We start from the raw sequence: 23,995 nt of genomic DNA, 5'->3' as shown, positions 1-23,995 counted from the left end.
AGAAAGTATTTGTTAATGGAATTTTTATAGCATGACAAGCTCACCCAAATACCCAGACATTTGTTTATAATAGTTTAGTTACAATGATCCTTTTAGAAGTTGGCAGGAAATGTTTGACCAGAATTACTGATTGTCCCTTGTGTATATTGCTCCGCTGAGACTGTTGACATTTTGAAAATGTTGTGCCTGTTCCATCACACTCATGAACTCTAGCCTGACCTTTAGTAGGTTGGGATTCTGGTTTACATACTAGGCTTTATCATTTATTATAAAAGGAGAAAGGAGGTGGTTTCTGAGTTTTCAGATGGGCGAATAACTAGGGGCGTAACAATATATCCAAATATCGTATATCGCAATACAAAAACATTAAGATATGTATCGTAGAGCGGTAAAGATATGTATCGTAGACTGTGGCAATTTATTTTGAAATGATTTTCTTTCTCACAGTTTTTTTTCAGTGTTTAAGTTTACATAAAAATGGTAGAATCAATCCTTGAATATTGTCAATTCTTTAACAAAATAGCAAATGTTACTAAAAATGGTTAATGTTTTGGGGAAAAAATCATTTTACTAATATGGTGATGCAATTTTAAACGTAAACCCAGTATCGTGTTCCGCAGTGAATCGTGAGCTGAGTGTATTGTTACATCCCTACTGAAGTGAACATTTACGAGGCAGACGTGAAGACTAAAAAGTCTCAAGCCTCAAGTAAAGCACATCTGGTCAATTTCCCATGAGGATCTTGTTTAACCTCTGGCTGTTTATCTTTGAGACACACACACATACACACACTGCTCTTTCTGCAGGATTTGGTGAAGAAGATATGTCCTGACTCTCGTCTCCCAATTCAGCTCTGTAAAACTGAGCAGATCTGCTCTGGTGTTGGTCATCATGACATCTTATGACTGTGATTAAGCTCTATTCTAGCTAAAAACGGCACACACGGATATTTTCTGTTTTGGAGCTGGAGTCTTATTCATCCTAGTTAATACTCAGATATCACCATATGGAAAATGCATGTGCACATACAATCATTAGATTCTGCAAACATTATTATCGCTTCAGGTACCAGTGCATTGTTGCTTTGACGTTTTTGTGTCTAATTCTTGTTGAATATTCTGTGTGAATGCTACTCTGTAGGCTACTGCTACATTTACAGCGTCTTTCTCTTTACAACCTGCTCTCACCTCCGCCTACACACACTCCATACAGCACCATGACTCACTGTTCATGTGTGTTTCTGAGGGACAGAAAGACAACGAGGATAACAGAGAGAAAAAAGTCGGATGAGTATTGTTTTGTGCAATTGTATGGTTGTATGGGTATATGCAAAATAATACAGCTCTGTCTGTCACTCTTGTCTTTCACTAATTCTCACTCTCATTCACTCACTCTTTTTATCTTTCGCAGTCAAGTAACCCCCTCTTGTCCGACTGAGATTAAATGCGTGTAGTGCAGTATCACATGTAGAACAACGCTGACCTCAGATCAGCTCTTTCTGCTTGCCAATTTGTTTTTATTGGGATATTAAACTGCTCTCTTCTCAGAATAGACTCATGCTGCCCTCTAGTGGATGAATGTTGAACTATAGAACATTAGGGAAAATGTACACACATTTTCAAAAACGCACATGATCTATAAAACGTAAAGCTATGTTTGGCTTTCTGGTTTATCCTTTGTGTCTTATTCACAAAGCAGCCTTTTGACGGTAGCTCGGAACATTACGCAAGGTCCGCATTTCTTTCTTTAAAAGAGAAAAAGTTTTCAACCAGTTGTCTGTGGACAAATAAAAATACATAAAAATAATTAGTATTGAAACGTAAAAAAATTAAGAAAAACTCGTAAAGAACGTGATATTTGAAATTGACAGTAGCGTACTTGAGCTGATCAGATATATACTGTAATATAACAATGTCAGACTATGTTTTTCAAGTGAAGTCTGAACTTTTGATTTTATTTTGAATATTACAGAAATGCTAAAGGTCTCTGCGTTTTGAGAGTCTGGACGTGGAGGGGTATGCTTTATATCTATAAAGGTCTTTTAAAGATAAATAAATGATAGCTTAGGCCTGGCAGATTCAGTGACAAAAAGAACAATTGTATCGTTTTTAATGAATATGTTTAAAAGCTGGTCCAGAAGAACTTTTATAAAATGCTAAACGAATATCTTTAAAATTGTATTATACATGTAAGATTGAAAAACCACCAAGTACCAAGGTATAATGTTTTGCATAATAATCGCTATTTTGGGGCCTATTACTATTATGATTATTATTACAGGCAATCAAATTATTAAATATTATTTTCGTGCAAGCAATTCCTATTAGACTCTAGATTTACATTTACACATCTGGCAGATGCTTTAATCCAAAGCGAATTACACTGCATTGTACCATACATTTGTTTTTTAAGTAGGCTATATGTGCATTCACTGGGATCGGACCATGACCTTGGGGATACTAACATGCTCTAACCCCTGAGCCACGGGAAAGCGATAGATGGCAGTAGAGAGTTAATAAATGACGATGCATTCACAAGACCGTTATTGCTCCAGTGTTACACCACATTCACTAATGAATACTATCTGTTAATTAAACCAGTCTGAATGGACGGTCATGAATACAATCCGTTTTTATGCCTTTTGTTATTACCATTTCAAAGCTCAAACCCAAAGACCTGAGCAGAATTAGACGTGTAAAGATTTAAAGATTATCACTTAGGGAGGTGAGAGAGTTCAGCATGTGCAATTACCTCATGGCCCAGCAGACACCGGACTGTGCTTTTTATGTGAATCTTCTGAACCCTGAAACCAACAAATGAAAAGAGGACAATACCAAGAGCATCAATCAATCAATCTCCCCCATCTCTCTCTCTCTCTCTGTGTCCAAGTGTCTTGTTGGGAGTTACCTGAATAATATTAGTTGCAGCATACAATATCCGTGACCTTTTCTTTTTATTGAATCACACACACAACGATATGCGCGTTGCCCTGCTTTCGTATCAAGTGTGACTGTGTGTGTGTGTCCTTTTAAGCATTTGTGTGTCTGTGCTCATATCTCATATTCATTCAAGGCCTCTCTTCAACATGAGAACAAAAATAATAAAATATCCTCCATTCCGCAGCAAGCATCTATTCGTTACACCCGATTCTTGTTCAGATTGATGTGGCAGGTGTCCTTCGATTGTTTAGAGCAGATTATTTACACCCCTTTCCGTCGCTTACAAATTGTGAGGGCACTGCCAAGCGTAAATGGACTTTATCGTTTGGCTATGACGGCTTTTACAAGTACGATTGAATAGAGAGGGTCAGAGGCCGAGGTGGGGATTAGTAGACCCTTCCAGCTCACCATAAACCCTATAATAAATAACGTCTATATTCTGTAATCCGTTATAATTTATTTACCTGTGCACATTTCAGCAGATCATCCTGAGCGTCTGATCATTGATGATGCATCAATCACTGTTATACATCCACATCTGCTCTAAACAGACATGTTTTAAACCTTTTCTGCAGCCTGGTTGTCATTTATCAGATGCTTGGATGTAAATAGGTTAGTAGTTTCATTGCGCTATGAACACATTGCTACTGTCACAAATTGACTGTGAGCGTTCTCGGAAAAACTGCACTTGCTCATTCCCACTCACTACGCACCGCCCTCAGTTGCTCTTTCTTTACCAGGTTTTTACCGGTGAGTTTTTATGGATAACACAGACTACACGGGTTGGCAGCTCATTACTCTACATTGCAGTCATGACCCGAGCTTATTAGTCATAGGAATTGCAGCCGTTTGGACTTTGGGAATAAGACACACAGCAATGGATTCAGTAAACAGTATGACCACTGGCAATATGAGTACCAAGCTGCTATGTTATAGTTCGGCACCAGAAGAGGTTAATGACCTCACCCATGGCTATGATTTTGTTCGGTTTGAGAGAACGAGAGGTTTTTATATAGCAGAGTCAGCAGCAATACTGCAGTTTACAGTTAACTTTCTGCTTCTTTATGGAATATAGATAAAATACTCATTATGTCATCGTGTGAGATTCTGACCTGTTATATAAAAACGTAAACTAATTGAAAATATAAGGACGCAGCTGCATTTAAGGTTTTAAAGGCATGGTTCACCCCAAAATTTTATTTCTGTCATCATTTACTCAATCTCTTGTCATGCAAACCTGTATGACTTTCTTTCTTCCGCAGAACAAAAGAGAAGATATTCTGAAGAATGTTGGTAACTGAACAACGACGGTCCCCATCGACTTGCATTAGTTTTGTGTCCGTACAATAGAAGTGAATAGGTACAGCATCTAATGGGAATCTTTTGAGTTCTGCAGAAGAAAGAAAGTAATATGGGTTTAAAATGGCATGACGGTGAGTAAAAGATGACAGAATTTAAATTTTGGTGTGACCTACCACTTCAATAGGGAAATCAGTGATCTCTCTATCTTCACTCTAAAGATAAATGTAAATATAGCTGTGAGTGTCATTCGATTTCACTACATTTGTATAGCTTCACTCTTAAGGCATTCATTAATCTCAGTTCACATATAAATGCATGTGATTAACTTGTACATACACTGCTAACACTATTAATACTGGACAACGTTTGCCCAGAAGCACTGACAAAAACATGAAAAGCCTTTTTCCAAATTGACTTGCCACAATAGACCGGAACACTGATGCATTTCAGTATTTAAGTGTTTTTAATAGCGTGCAAACCCATATGCAAATACAAAAGAAACCAACAGCAATATATTAATAAATGTGACCCTGAAAACCCAGCAAAAGTCATTTTTGTCTTCTACAAAATAATGTAAAGAACATTCAGTGAAAAATATAATCTTGATATCATTAATACTGACTAGGTAAGGACAAAAACTGCCAAAGATTTTAAATCATAGTGGAATTACTGCTTGAAATCAACATTGATGGTCAGTAGCTTGGATTTCATGGACTGGCTCACAAATACAACACAAATATTCAGTTAACAGTCAAATTAAGCTCTTTTTTTAAAGAAAAAGTTCACTCGGAAATGAAAATTCTGTCATCATTTCCCCACCTTCTTGTCATTTTAAACTTGTATGACTTACTTTCTGATGCAAAACACAAAAGAAGATATTTTGAAGAAAGACTGCAGTGGTACCCACTCATTTCTCTTGTATGAACACAAAACCAATGGAAGTACATGGTTACCATAGTTGTTTGGTTTCAGGACATTCTTTAAAATATCTTCTTTTGTGTTTTGCAGAAGAAAGAAAGTCATACAGGTTTGAAATTACAAGAAGGTGAGTAAATAATGACAGAATATTTGGGTGAACTATCACTTTAATTCCAGAAATACCTTCAAAGGATAGATCCAGAAAGACTGCCTTTAGATTCTGTAATGTAAAACAGACAATAATGTCTAAGTTTCAAACTAGTTTGATATTCTGCTTTGGATTGTGCACGTTTTGAATGTGAAATAAATTCTGAATGCCATTTTCTTTCAAAGGAAAGAAGCTAAAGATACGGATCCGTCGTGGTAAGTCGGTAAATGTCGCTAGATGAATTCACAGTAGTTAGCATATTTATGATGTCATTACAAGCACATTTTGCACAGATAAGCGGTCGGCCATTGGAAACCTTTTGTTTTGTGTCACTCTTGCAAGGCAGTACAGGTATCCAAAATGTTGCGAGATTTTTCGTAACACTTTTCACTAAAAGTCAGTTAAAGTCAGGGAATCTAGTGATGGAGTATCTAAATTGGCACAGTCCTGCAAAGAAATGAGGATAAAATCACAGTGAATTAGAATAATTGTGGTATGATTAGATGCAATTATGCATAAAAAGGTATCAAACAAGCACAATTTTAGCTTTTTTAGCTTGTGTAGACAAATTTCCTGTATAGGAACAAACGAAAAGCACATTATTTTTCAGGACTAATTAAAGATGATATATAGCCGTACGATAAACAAAGAGCAGATGGTAGTTTTACAGTTTGATGGCAATTACGTGATTGAGGTAGATGGGTAGTTGTCATTATTATTCAGGATAATTTCATCAAAGTTCATGCTGTGATGTGGGAGCCTCAATGGAGCGTTAACACACACACATACGCGTACGCACGCAAACACAATCTCACTCATAGTATGTGTAATATATCAGCGCTGACAGGCTAAGAGAGATGTGTCTGCTTCTTTATTAGAATGTGTAATTGATTTACTGACCCTTGTATGGGCCATAAGACACCATCATTAGTCACAGAGAAGGAGTTAACACGCGAGCGTGAGGATGTGTCCATGCAGGCGCTCGGCATGTGTGCGTGTGTATGTGTGGGTGTAAGCGGTCCCGGTATAGGACATTGGAGACGGTCATTAGTCAGATCGGACACACTGGGGAGTCAGAAGAGAACTTCACTGTATTAGTGAGGAGGTTTTTTCCTCTTTGAGCATATGTCCCTCTTTGTGTATCAACCCATAGTTCGGAGAACACCTTTTTACTGCAACTATAACCCAATCTGACCACTCAAAAAACACTCAACGGTAAGTAGACTTAATAGAAACATCGGCGGTAATGAGCTGCTTGATGTAATGGAAATGATGATGAAGGACCGTGAAGGGTCTCTGTTTAATTCTCAGAGTGTCCCTGATCATGCTGATGAACCTGGACTCAGGAGTCCTGAATTAGCTGCAACTCAGATCAGTTTATAAACTGTTTTCAGGTCAGTGAACACAGACGGAGACACTGGAAGTAATTGGTGGTGCTTGTTAAGGCCAGCATCGCTATTAAAGGGATAGTGCACTTAAAAAGAAAGAATCTGTGATTTATGCACAATCGTGTCATTCAAGACGTGCACATGACCCTTTCTTCTGTGGAACACAAAAGAAGATAATTTTGAGAAATGTGATTTTGTGGCTCAATCAGGGCCAATCTTGTCTGTTACCAACGTTCTTCAGAATTTCTTCTTTTGTGTTCTGCCGAAGAAAGTCATACAGGTTTATAAAATACAAACTATCCCTTTGATATTGCTCATAACTTAAACAAATCCCTTAATACATGATTTAACCCTCTGCGTCACTCACAGTTTAGCTATAGATGCATGAACATATTAAACTGCACAGCTTAAGAAGACTGATATTAGAAGACTAAGCCATTATATTTATATTATAAAATCGGCAAAATATCTCTTATATTTACATTGAGACGACACAAGATATATTTTTCGGATGAGAGAATCTTTTGATGTGGGCCAGTAATGTGACAAGTTTCACAAATAAAAGCATGTACATTGCACATAAATCTGTTAAGGAAAAAAGTAATTAAGGATATATTACAAAGAGCACTAACAAAGTCATATTACTTTCATATGGTCATGCATTATTACAGATAGGCTTGTACGCGTGTGTTTGAAGGGAAAAGTCATTAATCATGGCGGCACTATTTCTTTGATGCTCCTGGTTGTACCTCTGCCAGTTTTGCCTTTATCGTTCTCTAACACAATGCATAATTCACAAAGCATCACAAATGTTGTTATTAACAACACTGATACAATGTGATTGTAAGGTACCAGCACAGCATAAATATTGAATGCAAACTGCACACGGGGAACTAAAGCTGAATTATCGGCTGTTTGCACACATTATGGCATCTCTTGGTATTGGAAGTCAATATTTTTAATCTCACCATTATCAGTTTCAGATGAGCATGACGCAAATCTCTAAACTCAAAGGGATTATGGGCAAGTGTAAATTAAAAGAAATGTGAGGTGGATGTAATGAGTTTGGTGGCGGATGTTTGTGTGGAAGTGCTTTGCACAGACTTTCATTTTGTTAAATTCTGTCAACATAATCGGCTTGTTGGTCAAAGGTAATCAGCGTTCTGTGCTTTATTAGTGGTGGTTGCTATGATAAGAATGACTATTGCCATTGCATCCTTGCACACTTCAGCGTTAAAAACATCCAACAATGTTTTTTAAAGTTAAAGGGATAGAAAATCTGTCATTTCATTTTGAAACCGTATGACTTTCTTTCTTCTGACGAATACAAATTACAAGTGAATGGGTGCCGGTAAACAACATTCGTCTCTGTTATTAACATTTCTTATTAATTTAACCCAAATGCAGATTGTTTTACTTATACAGTTAACATTCATTTGACAGCTCCACACTTTAGTAACAGTTGTCTTATTTATAAAAAATTTACATAACCGTATTTTGATCCATTTCCGAGTTAAATGGAATTTAGAATGAGAACAAAAGTGGGCGTGGCTTTCGACTGGGATTTGATTGGATGTATAAAAACAGCCGTTGCATCTTGAAATGGAACTGGCAGCAGACTGACAGATGAAGGGGTGTAGTTAAGGGATGCTCCGCCCAAGCCGTCTAACATACGTTATTTAAGATGGATAGTCATTACAGGACGGAAGAGCAGTTTCAGATTTAACTGGATTATGATTGCATATACACTTTATAAAGAGAATGACCCACATTGATAAACTTTTTCCAAAAAATGCTGCAATATTCCATAAAAATAGGCATTGTAATCTTTAATTTCACTGGAACTTTAAATAAAACTGAGAACAACATCAAATCACCAGAGCTATAAAAGAGCAACTCTAGTGTGGCTTTAACCTTTACACATTTTTCTAAAAATCTTTTTTTATAAAAAAATCTTTTTTTTTTATAAAATTCAGAAATCACTTCAAACCATACTTCCAAAACATTACAAGCACTATAACGCTCTGACTACATCCAAAGCACAGTATAACTAAACCAAACGTTTGCATACTCCCAACGTCATACTGCATATTTCACTAACATCACTCAGACATTCACCAGCATATGATGCAAAAGCGTGAAAATACCCCTAATAATACATTAAAATGGACTTTAGTTTGGAATCTTGATGCAGTTGCATGCATAGCAATAAAAAAATCTAAAAGAATATTAAATCACACAGCAACTCTCTAGATACACAAATGAACATACAATAAACATATCACGGTAGCACAAATAAAGTGTGCACGAGCCATTAGTGTAAGTATATCACTAAGGACACTGAAGTCATTTATATCCCTAAATAAAGAACATAAAACTGAATGCTGTTTCATGAAGTCACAGCACTGGAAGGTCACTGTGGACATTTTTTTATATCGGTTTTGTGGTTGGACTTCATCCAGTCAAGTTTTTGTACAAATTTCAAAGCTGAGCATTATTCTTTTTTGGCTTAAGTGAGTCTAATTCACGTTAGATATAAAGTATAAAAAGACCAAATTTCTGGTTTGCAGTAGTAGAAACGATCCCGCTGGTATAATGATATGTTTTGACAATTTCACTTCTTTATTTTTTTTTATAAAGGTCAGGAATAATGAGTGTGAAAAAACGAACACAGTTGCTTTTCTAACAACGCGCCAGTCAAAATTGCACTGAAGTGAAACAGGTTTGATGAACGCAACACGTGTGCGGTGAACTCCGTAAGTAATGACGGGCGGAACTGCCTGACGTACTCAAACCAAAACAGGCCTTTTTAATAATTCATCAGACATTAAATAATTCCTGTGACTTTATCATTGTTTCTCCATCTCAGAAAGCTCGGGATGACCTTTGGAAAATGTTAAATCTTTTTTGCGTGCCGCTGTGATGAGTCTGGCAGGAAAGGTTGAAACCTTAACAGTCCGTCAGCAGTGATGAAGGTACACATACATGTGCTGACAGCCGAAGCCCCATCACCTCGAAACAGATTCATTTCTTAGACTTTATAAAGTGACAGCTGTCTGTCTTTTTCCTAACCAAAAGTTATGTGTTGATATGCATTAACTGCCGAAAGTCTCATACCTGGAGTTCACAGCAACATTTGCCAGGCTGTCTGTGTAGTATTATTAATGACTTTCTGTTACTTATCTCCACACACAAACCCATAAACACACAAAGAAAACCTGCATTATTTATTATTTTCCCGAAGCTGAACAGATCAGAGGCGTTTTTTAAATAATATGCCACAAAACAAGTTTGCATAAAATAATGTGAAACACTGTGTCATGAGACATGTAGTTTACAAATGGTGTATTCTTTCATTATCTTGCAATTATGTTGGTCACATGTGAATATTGGCTGAGATTAAAATAAGCCCATCACCACAAAACACAAAGTGATAAGTGTGTATCGAGTCATCCGGAAAATGCATTGCTATACTGCACATTTTTAAACAATAGTGCATTACATAAGGTAATCAACATGTTCTTCAAAGAAATCCCCTTTGTGCTCCACCATTAAATTACTCGAGCTCTCTCCCTTACCGCATAAACATGACCACTAAAGCTCCATAGACGAGATAAGATCTGATATTAAAATCGTGTCCATGTGTCTAAACTTTAAATGTAGCTACATACTGTATCATTGGTCTTTAAGGCTGATAACCATGGATCACACAAATTAAGTAATATGAATACCCGTGTGTGTATGGAGAGCTCTGTAGTGTCTTTGTCCGGACCAGCAGGATGCACATTTGTAGATATTAAACACAGGCCTGATTGCATTGCTTTTGTGTAGCGAGTCCTTGAGTCGTCTTTATTAGTAAAAAAAACCCTGTCCTTTAGTCCCTGCATTCATTTTCTGCTCTAGCTTCAGTATTACTCAAGCTCACACTTGGAACTCTGTGTGATACGACAGATATTGTAGCTCTTGAACGGTAAATTGCTTTGTTTTAGATCTGCTAAATGACTTCATATAAATATCAGACCTTACACAACATACAAAATACTTTCTTACTTTCTTCGAGTTGGGTTTTTGAAATGGATATAGCATACAGTACTTACAGTACAGAACCCTGTCAAAAATCATTGATTACTGTAGTTATGATTTGCTCGATGAAACCTTTGTCTTTTTAGTGTGCTCCTGGCTGTGTATTCTTGGGTAAACTGATTTAAAAGTCCTTTGGTGTTCTTTCTTGATTGAGTATGCTGAATCAGAGAATGTTTACATGTTATTTCAGGAGAAAAGTTTTGCTCTTTTGTATCCTGCCGTTCAGCTTGTCCTATTATATTTTTTTGTCATCATGAAAAAGCCTATTTACTGCGGGAATGAAAAAGAAGATGGTTGTTTGGAAACCGTCTGGAGAAATTGAGAACACAGGTCATTCGATTGCCATGAAAGTCCGAAGTAAAAATTCAGTTTGCAGTCTCTAATGTAAAAATACATTTATTCAGATTAAAGTGACCTTCAGTTTACAGTAGAATATAAAACTGGCTGTCGACCATTATTAAGCAATGAAACATGCATTCCACATGGTTGTATGTCTGGGAATATAGTATTATGAAAACTAAATAAAGAATATGTTGCCATCTTACAACAGTAATACGCACAGCCAAGGCACAAATGGACACGTTCAGCAGATGAGGCGTTTTAACAATGAGGCGTCTCTGCAGATGAAGGTACCCCCCTCTATTTGTGCCATGTACATCTATTCAATTCTAGACCCGTGCTTCTCTCAATAACTATTTACATTTGAAAATAACTACCAATTTCAAAAACAGCTAGATAAAACCTTTAAATAAGCATATGTTTTAAATTATTATATTAAATATTAATGTACCGTATGAAAACATGTCAATTTATGTGACTTTCATTTTGATCTCTACAAGTGAGCTTTATACAAATAAAGTCATACAAATATATCTACAAGTGAGCATGCAGAAAAATGATTTACAAAAGATTTTGGTTAACCATCTTAGTATGGATCAGATAACTGTATTATGCTGGGTTCACACCAAACGCGAACAAGTGTGTTCCGAGCTCTTTATTATTCGCGTGAGTGACGTCTATACGTGTCTTTGCATTGACTTTGTAGTGAACCCAGTGTAAGAGGTGAGAAAAGCTACTCCTCAAGTGCTGATGTAATACAATATTTTTCTGCTATTAGAGATTTAGATCTTATTTACACTTGTATGTAATTATATTTTCTTCAGTAACAAGTAATTGGTTATCAAGCTCAAATGTATAACACCACAATAATAATAAAAAGCATCACAATAACAGGAGAATTGAAGGGGAAAAGTACCATAATTATACAGCATGTCCAATTCCTTCAAACATATACAAAATGACGATAATTCATCATCAAACCTTTCTTCATTTCATCATTTCAGACATTGGTGCAGTTTGGAATCTGTCTGGTTCGCAGCCTCTCTCCAACCCCGAGGCCCCCTGAAGACAAACACAAAAAGCAGAAAATCACTGTAATTGCAAGCAACAGACAAGGGCAACCCTGTGATCAATGCTTTCCACCTCAGTGTCATGGGATCAGTCCTTGATTACTGTGAATCAAAAAGTCCTGGGACACCGAGAAGACAATCACTGTCCCTGACAGCAGGGTAATAAAAGATGAATGAATGAATTGAGGTCCGTCCGCTGACCTCACGCCTATGGAGCGACAACATAGACACAAACAATCACAACTCTGCTTGCTCCCTGAGCCCAGCTTTATACACATTAAAGCCGTCAAAAAAAGACTTGTTAAGACTCTAACAGAGTTGATATGCCAACCCAACAAATGTTGCGCAAACATGATTAAATCCTCAAACCTTGGGTCGCAAAATTCAAAACTTAAGAAGCTTGAATTCCCAGGGAATGCATGTATTGATAAACTTGAATGCACTGTAAGACTGTATAAATGCGTCTGCCAAATGTGTAAATTTATTGTCTTTGTTTTTCCACGAGCTGAAGTTTGAAATGAATTGGCAACAAAATGTTGAAATGAAATAACAGAAAGAGCATTTTATAAAATTGTATTTCCCTTTAAATGACGCACTAACCCAAACTTCTCTCACCTGTGTTATGAGCCTCCATCTCTTTCTCCATCAGTTCTCTAGGAGGTGGCAGATGGCTGAAGCTGTTGAGTGTTCCAGGGTTCGAGGGAAACGGTGGGTGTGTGCTGGGTTTGCTGCAGGACGTGAACGAAGAAGTGGCTGTCGTGCTCGTGCCGTTCTTCTCCTGTCCTACGGAGCTGATCATCTCTGGCTCCTTCTCATGTGTATCCTCGGTCTCCACATGGATCCACGGGATCTTACTGTGCAGATAGAATCAAAATCTATTCAGTGTGGTGAAAAGACGGAAGTGTTTCTGTTTACAGTCTAAGTGGACAGGAGAAAACAGTCAATTGTAGGCAAGGGTCATTGATCACCATCTGTGGGTTTTTCCACAGCACATTAAGATTGAATATAACACAATGAGCTTAGATTTGCTGAGTGCACGCGGGATGTTCAGAAGAGATGAGACTTACCGTTTGAACTTGTATATAAGGAGAATGGCCAACCCCACCAGACCAAGAGCAACCAGTAACATCACGGCAGAACCACTGGGGAGAGCAGTGGAGTCGACCAGGGGTGCTGCGGGCAGTATTACACATAATTAGACTCGATGTTCCATTGTCCTGCAGCAAATAACACTTTTTTGGTTGTATTTCGTTATAACTTGAATTTTCTTTCTTTTAATGGAAAGATTACAATGTGTATTATAAGGCAATGAAAATACTTTCATATAATGCATTTTAGGGCAACACAACATCAATATTATCGAAATGTTGCCAATGTGCATATCCCAATTAGAGCTGTCAAAAGATTAACCGCACCCAGAATAAGTTTGTGTTAACATAATATTTGTCTGTTTGATTTATAAGATCAAACACATACATGCAAATATTTAAGTAAATATAAAAATGTGTATGTAATTGCAATTATTGGTAAATGTAAATAAATATATGTAAATATTTCTTAAATATGTATAAATGTATGTGTTTATAAATTAATAAAAAAATGTATATGCACAGTACACAAACATATATTATGTAATCACAAACTTTTATTTTGATTAATCGCGATTAATTGTTTGACAATAATTCAAGAAGTGATGTAGTCAAAGTTATCAAAATGTATAAATGTAAATTTAAGAAATACCGAGTCATTAGTATAACCAAATAAATAGAAAAAAAATGTTAAGCACAGATCTCTGTCTGTGTCTCTGTGAAAGACAGGCACATCCGTTCTAGTAATTCTGAAAACTGTCCTACTCCTTCACTGCACACACACACACACGGCAGTCCAATTCTTCAGCCCTTTGAGGGTTGACGCACGATGATTGTGACCTTTCGGCAGAATGCAGGAGGCAATCTGAACCTTTTCCTGTTCAGAGCAATGAAGACAAATGGCCATGTCTGAAAAGGGTAGAATTATATGTGGCGGAGAGACACTCTTTATGATCCTGTAATGTCATTTTCAACTCACTATATTGGTCGTGCTCAGGCAGCTTCGCCGTTATCGATATTAATTTAAAAGTCCAGAATGGAGTATCAATGCTAGAGGATTTCTTTAACCAAGTGATGGTTGAAGCATTTGACACTATGAATTCTCGAAAAACTAATCATTGTATAACCTTACAAGAACGCAGAGGTCACACGACCTGTAATGTACCACAGCTTTGAGCGCACGCAATTAAATCCAGAAACACAGTGTGTGGTTGACGCTTTAATGTAACTCATATGCTCAAATTTAACAGTGCCAAGCGTATCACAAAACTACAGACAGCAGCACAGTGCTCCTCGAATGACCACAGAATGCGGTGCCAAATGTGTCACATAAACCACAGACAGCAGCACAAAGCGTTTCAAGCGACCACAGACAACAGTGCATTGCACCTCAAAAAAAAAAAATCACACACAGCAGGCCTATGTGTCTGTCAAAAACCAGATTCACAACCACACAAAAACACAGTTGAATGTAACTCTCGACTCAACTATTGACGGCAGAGTCAATACATGACAAAAATAACCGCAGATAGCTGCGTCTCATCTGTGACCATGGTTTGTTCTACTAAACCTCCAGAAGAAAAGTTGTTTGTTCAGGTCTTACCTAGAGTGAGCTGAGACACGGACACTGTGACCTGTGTGTCAGGCTTCAAATCAAACTGGATCAGGTTCTGATTTAAAGCGTTCATGAGCACCTCTGACATCTGAAACAAGAGAAAGATGGTGATGATAGAGGAATCAGTGGAAACTTCATATCCCAACGGATGCTATTGTCATATTGATATTGTTTTAAGTTTCTTTTAAACACACAATGTTGCTACATGATAGTTCTCAAAAGTTATACATCTGTGTACTATAGACAGTTTCATCGGACGCGTGTGCGCCTGACTCCAATTAACTTACGGTTTGTGTTTGGCTAGTACTATACTGATTTGTAAAATTTTGTTGTATGTTAATTTAATAAATAAACAATTTGTTGAATGGGTCCTTTAGCTTTTACACATTTAAAGAAACTGTGTGGTACATTGACACCTAGACGTTGAGCTCTGTATCACAGTCTAAATTCAAAATATTGGAGGGGCAAGATTAGCCAAGTAACAGTTCTTCTCGGTTTCTTTTAACGGTTTTCAGAAATAATCTACAGCCACTCTATTGTTTGTGAATGTGTACCGGAAGTTCAGCTGGGGTCACAAAAGTGCGCATGCACAGTTACGTTTGTTTATGTTTTTGAGTTGAAACCCTCTACAGTAATTCAAATCATGCAGATTTTTATAATTCAATTGTGCAGGCAATAGCAAGAACGGATATCACTGGCTACCTAAAATTTTGAATGGCAGTCAAAAGTGCCCCAGAACTGTTTGCTTTCCTACATTTTCCCACACAACATAGACATTTACAAAAATTCCTACAATAGTAGCCAACGGTGGCCAAGAACTGCTGGATTATAAGCATTCTTCCAAATATCTTTCTCTATGTTCATCACAACAATGAAATGTATACAGATTTGGAACAACTTAAGGGTGAGTAAATGAAGAAAGAATTTACATTTTTGGGTGAACTGTTCCTTTAAGGAAAAGCATTAAGAAATGTTTGGGCTTCCCTTACATGCACGGCGACAGGGAATGGTCATCGACTACTTTCTTGTAAGCATTTTAAAATGTCTAGACAAATTACTGTCCTATAGTTTTTTATTCCAAAAAGTATCGTTGTTTATAATTTGTGTATAATGTTGCACAGTAATAACTTCAATGTGTGTGTGCGGTTTTTACTTTATCAAGTTGTTCTTCTATTTGTGATCTGTATGCCGACTGATTCTTCTCTGGTAGGATAAAGAGCTCAGCAGCTGTTGGTGATCCTGGAAACACAGAAACCAATAGCTGCCGCTCAGGGATCCCACAAACCTGCAAAAAACATGCACAAACAAACAAACACACAACAAAACCTAAAATGATACACAAATTGCATCATATTGCAACATTCGTAAGAGCGTCTAGTCTGCCCATAAAAGCTAGTCAACATAATTTCATGCCCATTTGCGCAATAATTAAAAATATCAGAAAACCTCAACAAATCATAATGAGTTTTTCCACATCTCATGATGGTTCTAATGTTTACATTGTGATGTTGCGTAACAGTATCCAAAGTGCCCAAAAAAGCCGCTCGAGTTAAAAATGCAGAGGTATCGGCAAGCCATTATATTTGTGCTTGAGCGACTCATTGTAATGGAGTTCTCTGGAGCAGTTCTTCGGCTCTGTTCTTTAATTGGCTGACTGGCTTTAAAGTCTCTCTGTCACTGCATCAATATTCACTCTGAACTCGCCCGATTCACTCTCTCCTGCAGCATTACATATCTCTCACTCATACTGAGGGGAAATCAGACCGTTGTACGAGTGCACGTACAGCCTTTCAGCCAAACGTGAACCTCGCTGGAGAACCCAGAAAGAGCCATCAGGCTCAAAAACCAGCAACATTTGAGAAAGAGGAAAGAGAATAGTTGAGAGGAGGGGAAACGTGGAGAGCTATCAGAAGCCTTTAAAGAAATTTCTGGAGTCCTTTTCAATTGTTCACTAACATGAACAGAACACTCCAACAGGAGCCCATGATGGACTTTCGGATCGGTGTACCTGAGTGAGCGTTGCCCTGACAACGCGCCCCACATCCTGTCTCCACTCGGCGACAGACGGGTTGTGCTCTTCCAGGTTGGGAGAGAATGACAGCAATAAAGAACGATAGAACTCTGCGAACGAGATAAAGCAAAAGAACGATGGATGGATGGGGAGACAGATTATTGTTCTGCAGAGGTGCACGTCTCAGAACGGTAAATAAAATGCAGAACGAGAACAATTCTGCCCTCTAAATTCAGCTTTTTAAGTGTAAAATTGCATGGCCCCCATGAATGGCATTATATATGTAAAATAACTAAAGATACCTAAAATATAATTGTTGTTATGTTATTACCAAAAACTAAACTAAATTACTGTTTACACCATGTTAAATTAGCAGTATACATTAAAAGTATACATTTAGATTCAATGTCACAAGCCCCCTGCAATTCCTCTTGAACCCCAGAGGGGCTCGCAAACCACCAGTTGAGTAAGCCCATCATAAAGTCCAGTGAAATTTTCACAACTACGGGAGGTGTTCACCTTTGACAGTGATGGTTTTGACATCCTGTAAGACAACCCCTCCAGCAGACACCTGTACGGTGACAGAGTGAGATCCCTCCTGCGTGAACGTGTGCGAAACGCTTCCTCGCAGTGTGATCAGTGGCTGTAAACACACACAAGGTTTGGTTCAGAATTAGCTGAGAAACACAGAAGAACTCTGACTGATGTGTGAGTGGCAGAATCATTTATAGCCAAGTCCATTTTCAGCCCTTCATGACCGAAAACCCGCTGCGTCTCACGGATGAGGAAGCATGCTTTTGATCTTAGTTCTTTTCATACATTCATCTTGATCTCAGGACTCTTCAGCTTCATCCTGGACTTTTTAAACAAGCTGTTATGTTCATGAGTTTTAGATGTGTTTTGAGAAGCATTAAAGGGCTATTTCACCAGGAAATCAATATTTACCCATGTTTTACTCACCCTCAAGGCATTCTAACTGAATATGGTTTTCTTCTTGAAGAATAATGCAGTCAAAGTTATAATACCCCGTATCCTTTTACTTCCAAAGGGTAGAATTTGAAGCTCCAAAAAGTGCATCCATCCATCAAAGAACTGCTCAACACAGCTCTGGCAAATGACTCAGGCGTCTCGTAAGGTCCGGTGATGAACGCAGCATTTTCTGGTTGGTATCCAATAGGATACCATCATCTATGCCCAGGCACTTTCGTGAGTAAAACATGGGAAATTTTTATTTCCCTTTAATGCACTTGGCTCAATACTGTCTTTGGACAACGGCACTGCAACATACAGTCCATCCATTCATTCACTTCAAAAGACAATGCAGTTTCTTTTCATGGAAAAAAGGGGACGTGAGGAAGAACAGATTTGGAAACACTGTACTGTTGACATATTATGGGTTAAATGAATATATTTCCTTCACTTAAATTATGTAAGGGGAAATCTATTCATAATAGTCAAAACTTACTGGAGGGTATGTATCTGCCTTTTGCCTGACTGCACTCTTTATTGTACGTAATATTCTTTATTAAACACTGAAAGCTCTAGGGAAGATGCAGCACTAGCAAACAAATGAAAACTGTGCAACTTGCACTGCAAACGGAGCATTTTTGTCCTTTTAAATGTTGTCTTTCAATGTTCTGCTCAGTCTGTAAAAACAACATACAATAATTCTAAAAGCCTCTATGCACAAAGAGTTTTTCATTGGTAGAAAGTTTAACAAATTAAAGTGTGAGCATATTATAACAATGCAGCGGCTTATTCTACCCAGATAAAACATCTAAATGTGGCATTAAATTGAAAAACAAACCATATAAACAAGTACATTTTAAATGCTTTTCTATTTGAATGCTTTTTCAAACCCTGGAAAGTTTCCAGCATTTAATTGCATTAGATTTACATGCATAATAATTAAAAGCTGCTCTGGCACTTTTTATGTGTTTCACCTCAGAAATGTTAAGAAGACCTTTATAAAATGATCTCACAGGATGGTTAGAGACATAATTCAGTGATCTTTGAAGGCATCATAAAAACATGATTGATATACCGATAATACAAAGTTAAATTCTAGCCTAATGCTGCGTGAGACAAGAAGCTAGTATAACGTTGTCAGAATTGATGTAACATAATGTTGGTTAGTGATCTTGAGATGATTTCGGTTCCAGCAGCATGTGAAATATTTGCAAAACAATAATTAAAACAAGAAAAAACTGCCACTGGCTTCATTTATGCAATAGCAATATAAACAGCCAATAGGAAACTGCACTTGTGTGATTCTAACTATTCCTGTCCTTCAACAAAAACCATTTTGACAGAGTTGCTTAAAATTCAGTTATTTTTCTTATGGTAGCAGGTGTTCTTTCACCAGTACTGGGGGGGGGGAACAGTTTGTGTCACAGCAAGCCTGCACAAGCCCCCGAATGTGGATTTGCTTTCGACTTATTTGACCCCAATCCAAATCCATCCTAATAACAGGTCTGGCCCCGGCAAGCACAATATCTTAGGCAGAGCCCTTGTTTGTTGGAGGTCAAACGCAATACTGGAATAGCCGCCTAACCGATCTGGGCCTCTGGGCCGCATGTGTGTACAAATATTCAGCGATTGAACCTCTGTGTTGTTATTGAACCACCAGTAGAAGGTAGCGGTCCGGGGCTGACTAGGCCACAGCACTGCCGTCAGGTTGGCCTCTCTTCCTCTTATGACGACCACGGGTGCTGAGAGAAATATGCGCTCCACGGGACCTGGCACGACACATCAGACGTGATATCAGACACAATACCAAGTCAATAACAATCACATTTAGCACTGCACACGATGCTGTACCGAGAGCAATTTACTCTTCTAGACATAGTTCATTGAAAGCGTGCACTAAAACAGATTGCCTGGATGTGCAGTCAATGGCACAGAGGTAATTTAGTGTGACAGAGAAAACTTTACTGTACAAAGCGTGCTTGTACAGTCACATGAAAGAGTTCTGATATGGAAAAGTTGGATTTATAGAGATATAAATATATGTGCATTCATGTTTGTGTGAATGTACGTACTGGTGATGTGCAGATAGACTGAACTGCTGTCAGATCCCTGGCTGTTCTGAGCATGTGCGCTGACCCTGAATATCCCAGCCATCCTGTACGTGTGTGTGATGCTGTCGCCAAGGCGACTGATGTTCGAGTATGACACAGAGGTGCCATCTCCAAAGTCAACATGGAGACTTGTAGACAAGGAGTCACCCTACAGAAAAAAACAAAGGCAGACAGATATATTGTATGGTTTTGCCTGTAAATACTGAGGGAGAGAATTTCCTCTGTTGTGTTTGTGCTAACTTACATTTTGCAATGTTACTCTGAAGGTGATATTGGTCCCCAGTACAGCAGTGAGCTGGGAGTTGCTGGTGCTCAACTGTAACCCACTGGGAGCAATGGGCTTACACTGTTGCATTCTGGGACTCAGTGTATCCTTCAGACCCTCTCTACAGTTATTCAACATCACTTTTCGGTACCTGCACACACATGGTGCTGACTGTTACTAGCAGAAAAAATCTTGTTCTCACTTATCACATTTTTCACACACCCATTCATGGGGACGTGTCAAGGATTTTTATTGTCTAGCCCTATCCACACGTATAAACCTAACCTTTACAGAAACCTTCTTGCATTTTTAAGTAGGCATCATTTAGTATTTTCTATAAATCAAATTTAAAACTCTCCTCTAAATATATAAATAAATTTCTCTTGTAGGCGTTCTCAGGTTTCCTCATAATAAACTAACAAGACCACGTTGAGTACTATGACATAATGACTTAACCCATCTGCTTTTACATACAAAAAAATGTTTCTAATAAAGTTATAAGCTGTTTCTGTTTTCTCTTTGTTGGTGCTATTAACCTAACCCTCACAGAGACCTTTACATTTTTACACTTTTTTATTAAGACAATGACTACGTTTACATGCAATCTCCTAATGCGATAATAATAGGATTTTGGCAATACTGTGATGACACTATATATCATGTAAACGCAATAATTTGATTTAAACAATGTGATTAAGCTCATAATCACAGTAAGCATAATCAAAGTTATATTTGGCCTAAGCCAGTTTCATGGTTAACATGATAGTCTGAAGTTTTACCGTCAACACAACTCGCTGTGAGCAGTCTCTCTTCATTACCTTCCTACAGAAACAGTGCGAACATGATGACAGAGTTTACCACAGTTTTTTGCCGAATATTTAACACTATTACTCATTAACCCTTAAAACAACATAGAAAATAGAGAAAACTTTGCTTTTAAACTCTAACTGAAAAATTTAACTGAAAAATGTATGTAAAGAAATAGCACTGCAGAACCACTGTAAAGAAAAAGGCGCGCTGTGGATTAATACTACAAGAAAGAGAGGATCCTTGCAAAATGGAATGCGACACCTCGATTATTGAGTTTTTATAATTGATGAAGGCTAAAATTGACAATTAATTTTCGATTAATTGCACATCCCTAGTCTGAGATAATCGTTTGGCTGTGTATTATAGCAAATAATCAGACTAATAAAACTTTCATGAAAACAGGAGTAAAGAGGTGTTCCCATGTCATGTAAACATGCGATTAAAGTGCGATTAAGTCCTTACTCTGATTATTGTAAACGTCATTATTAAGTGTCCCCCACTAAACAGATATTCTATACTGACAATTAAAAAGAGAGATATGCCATGATTTTCAGCCTGGTATCGGTTCCACACCCATATTACTATTCTGCTTTTGTGAAAATAAAACAAAGAATGCTTATTCACTTTCACTTAAAAAATTGCCTATGCGAGATGACAGAATTGTGAGTACCAGTTAACAAGGGAACAAAAGATGACAATGTACCACTGTAGCTGCTTTCAGGACATATGGTCCCCAATGTAAATAAAACCATCTTTTGTTTATTTCAGTAAGTTCAGCAGATGACAGATGTTGGGTAATGCATAGGGACATATTTGGTTCTATGGTAACATCTTTAGGAGATGCTTTTTTTACACGTGTCATATCACGCACATAAACAAACACAGGCTACATATGGTAAACATATGCTAGGCAGGACTGATTTATTAAGTCAGCTAGAACCCGTCATAACAAGAAAAAGATACCGACTTAGTTTATGCCTGCATGCGTTTTAGCTGCCTGTGTGTATCTATTTATATATCCATGTATGTGTGTTACCCTGTGCTGTTGCGGAAGTGCTGTCCATGGCTGCAGGTGTGCGAAGGTAAATTCACATCGTACCAGAATGCAGGTGCACATTTTCCACTGGCCTGTCTCTCAAACCCATAATCACTGCAGAGAAATTGCATAAAAACCTCAGTTATTCATCTTGTTTAAACTACAGTCAAGAACAGTGGCTTGATAAACCTTCTATAAATAAAGATTCCTAATGTTTTACAGCGTTAGAATAAGAAAGTGACGGCAAGGATCGATCATGTTAAGCAAATACTGTGACATTTCTGCCGTCTTAATTTGGTTAGCATTAGTGTTGAAACTATGCTCAGAGACTTTTAATCTGGGGAGCAACAGTGGATTACAGGGCATAATTTACAAACAGGAATGATCTTTTGTTGAAAAAAAACAGCTAGATGGAGCTCAATTGATGAAACGGATTGAAGGGGTGACACACATGGCACAAGATGCTTTCTAAAGAATCAAAAGCTCATTGTGTGTCTTAAAACTGTCCTATAATAGGATCAGGCTGTAAAACCCTTTTTGTAAACCCCTATATTACTTCTGTAGACTCGGTACAATATAAAGCAATGATAGACACAGCCACTTTCGACAATAAATGTCAGCTTCAGATCTATAACGCTTTGAAACGAGCTCTCCTCATTCCATAGCTCATTTCGGCAGCACTGTGGCTCCGAGATGTGATTGGTGGGAGCGTTTGCGATGTAAAAACTTTCAGCGCCGCTCTGTTAACTCGTGCTTCATAGGAACAGGGTTAGACACAGTAACACCAGCTCCTTTAGGCTAATCAGATCACTGCCACATTTATCACCCATTTAAATATTCATTACTTATTCATTTGAAGATAATTAATCATTTGACAGTACGCTAATTTTCTAAGGCTCTCGTTCATTTTTGCCTGAAAGCAGACTACTAATGGAGCCTGTGTGCGGTACAAGGGAGATTTATGTCGTCGTTATGATCAGCATGAGAGTGTGTCTCCGTCGGTGTCCAGCAGAGTGGCCTCGGAAAAATATCAACGTCATCAGTGTAGCAGTGTGATTATGACACACCACTGTTTACTGTGTTTTCTACTCTGGCAATCTCAAAAACAGGCCAATTTAATTTATTGACTGCAACAAAATCCTGTAGTGCACGAATAAACCGCTTTGCAAAGAAGTTATGTGGAGGAACCGTGGTTTCTACATTCAAAAGGCATTTAATTAATATGTATAATTGGTTGGATCCCTGCAGCTTTTGTTCTCTGCATGCAACACTGAGTCCTTTGATCCGCAGGAGTTGCTGTCACTCACTTACTCTATTGGAAAAGCTGCCACTGTGTGTTTCTATGTGTGTGTGTGTGAGTGTGTGCGTGCATGTACGTGTGTGACTCACCACTCAAAGTCATAGAGGCTACAGATGCAGGGCTCAGCTGAAACGACTCGAGAATACTCTCGACCCAGAGAGCACCGTGTGCCCGGCTTCCTCTTCATGTACACCTGTCTCTCTCCCATCACACACACCTCGCCCTGGACCACACATACACCCAGACATTTACAAACATGCACACCCATGCATTACCCACCCTTATCCCCCAAGTCAATAGCTTGATTTTTAGTTGCACAGTTAATGAGAGGTAAACCAGGTGTCTTAAATATAGTAGTAATCTGACGTCTATATTTAGTCAGCCCAAACAAATGAAACCTTACACAGATTATTTGTTTAAACTTAAAAATGCTTTCACCATCTAGCCACCTTCAAATTTCTGTATGACATTTTTCCAATTATTCACAAAAAGGAGTTATCCAAGAGGCTCTTTTCCAAATTATAATAATGCACGAACACGTTGTACATTTGTGTGTTCTTTAAATAATTATCTAGACTAGTGCGCCAAATGAGCCAGGACTGA

The 23,995-nt window shown here is 37.9% G+C and overlaps 1 protein-coding gene across 1 annotated transcript in view; it reads right to left on the bottom strand.

Annotated features, from left to right (window-relative positions):
• Window positions 1-11,157: 11,157 nt before the first annotated feature.
• The window catches only part of sorcs3b (sortilin related VPS10 domain containing receptor 3b), a gene marked incomplete at its 5' end in the record, with an annotated part of 41,494 nt that continues 28,656 nt past the window's right edge, over window positions 11,158-23,995 (bottom strand). The window contains 12 exons of the mRNA XM_079459358.1: window positions 11,158-12,179; window positions 12,803-13,041; window positions 13,255-13,360; window positions 14,879-14,978; window positions 16,044-16,175; window positions 16,899-17,011; window positions 17,421-17,544; window positions 19,506-19,639; window positions 19,943-20,129; window positions 20,226-20,397; window positions 22,093-22,206; window positions 23,482-23,615. Coding sequence (XP_079315484.1) covers window positions 12,118-12,179; window positions 12,803-13,041; window positions 13,255-13,360; window positions 14,879-14,978; window positions 16,044-16,175; window positions 16,899-17,011; window positions 17,421-17,544; window positions 19,506-19,639; window positions 19,943-20,129; window positions 20,226-20,397; window positions 22,093-22,206; window positions 23,482-23,615 — 1,617 coding nt within the window. The 3' untranslated portion in view covers window positions 11,158-12,117. The remainder of the gene's footprint in view (window positions 12,180-12,802; window positions 13,042-13,254; window positions 13,361-14,878; window positions 14,979-16,043; window positions 16,176-16,898; window positions 17,012-17,420; window positions 17,545-19,505; window positions 19,640-19,942; window positions 20,130-20,225; window positions 20,398-22,092; window positions 22,207-23,481; window positions 23,616-23,995) is intronic.

This window comes from Barbatula barbatula (genome assembly GCF_947034865.1).
Source record: "Barbatula barbatula genome assembly, chromosome: 6".
NCBI classification, from domain to species: Eukaryota; Metazoa; Chordata; class Actinopteri; order Cypriniformes; family Nemacheilidae; genus Barbatula; species Barbatula barbatula.
Note: the sequence above shows the minus strand (reverse complement) of the source record. Positions and strands in the feature narration are given on the sequence as shown.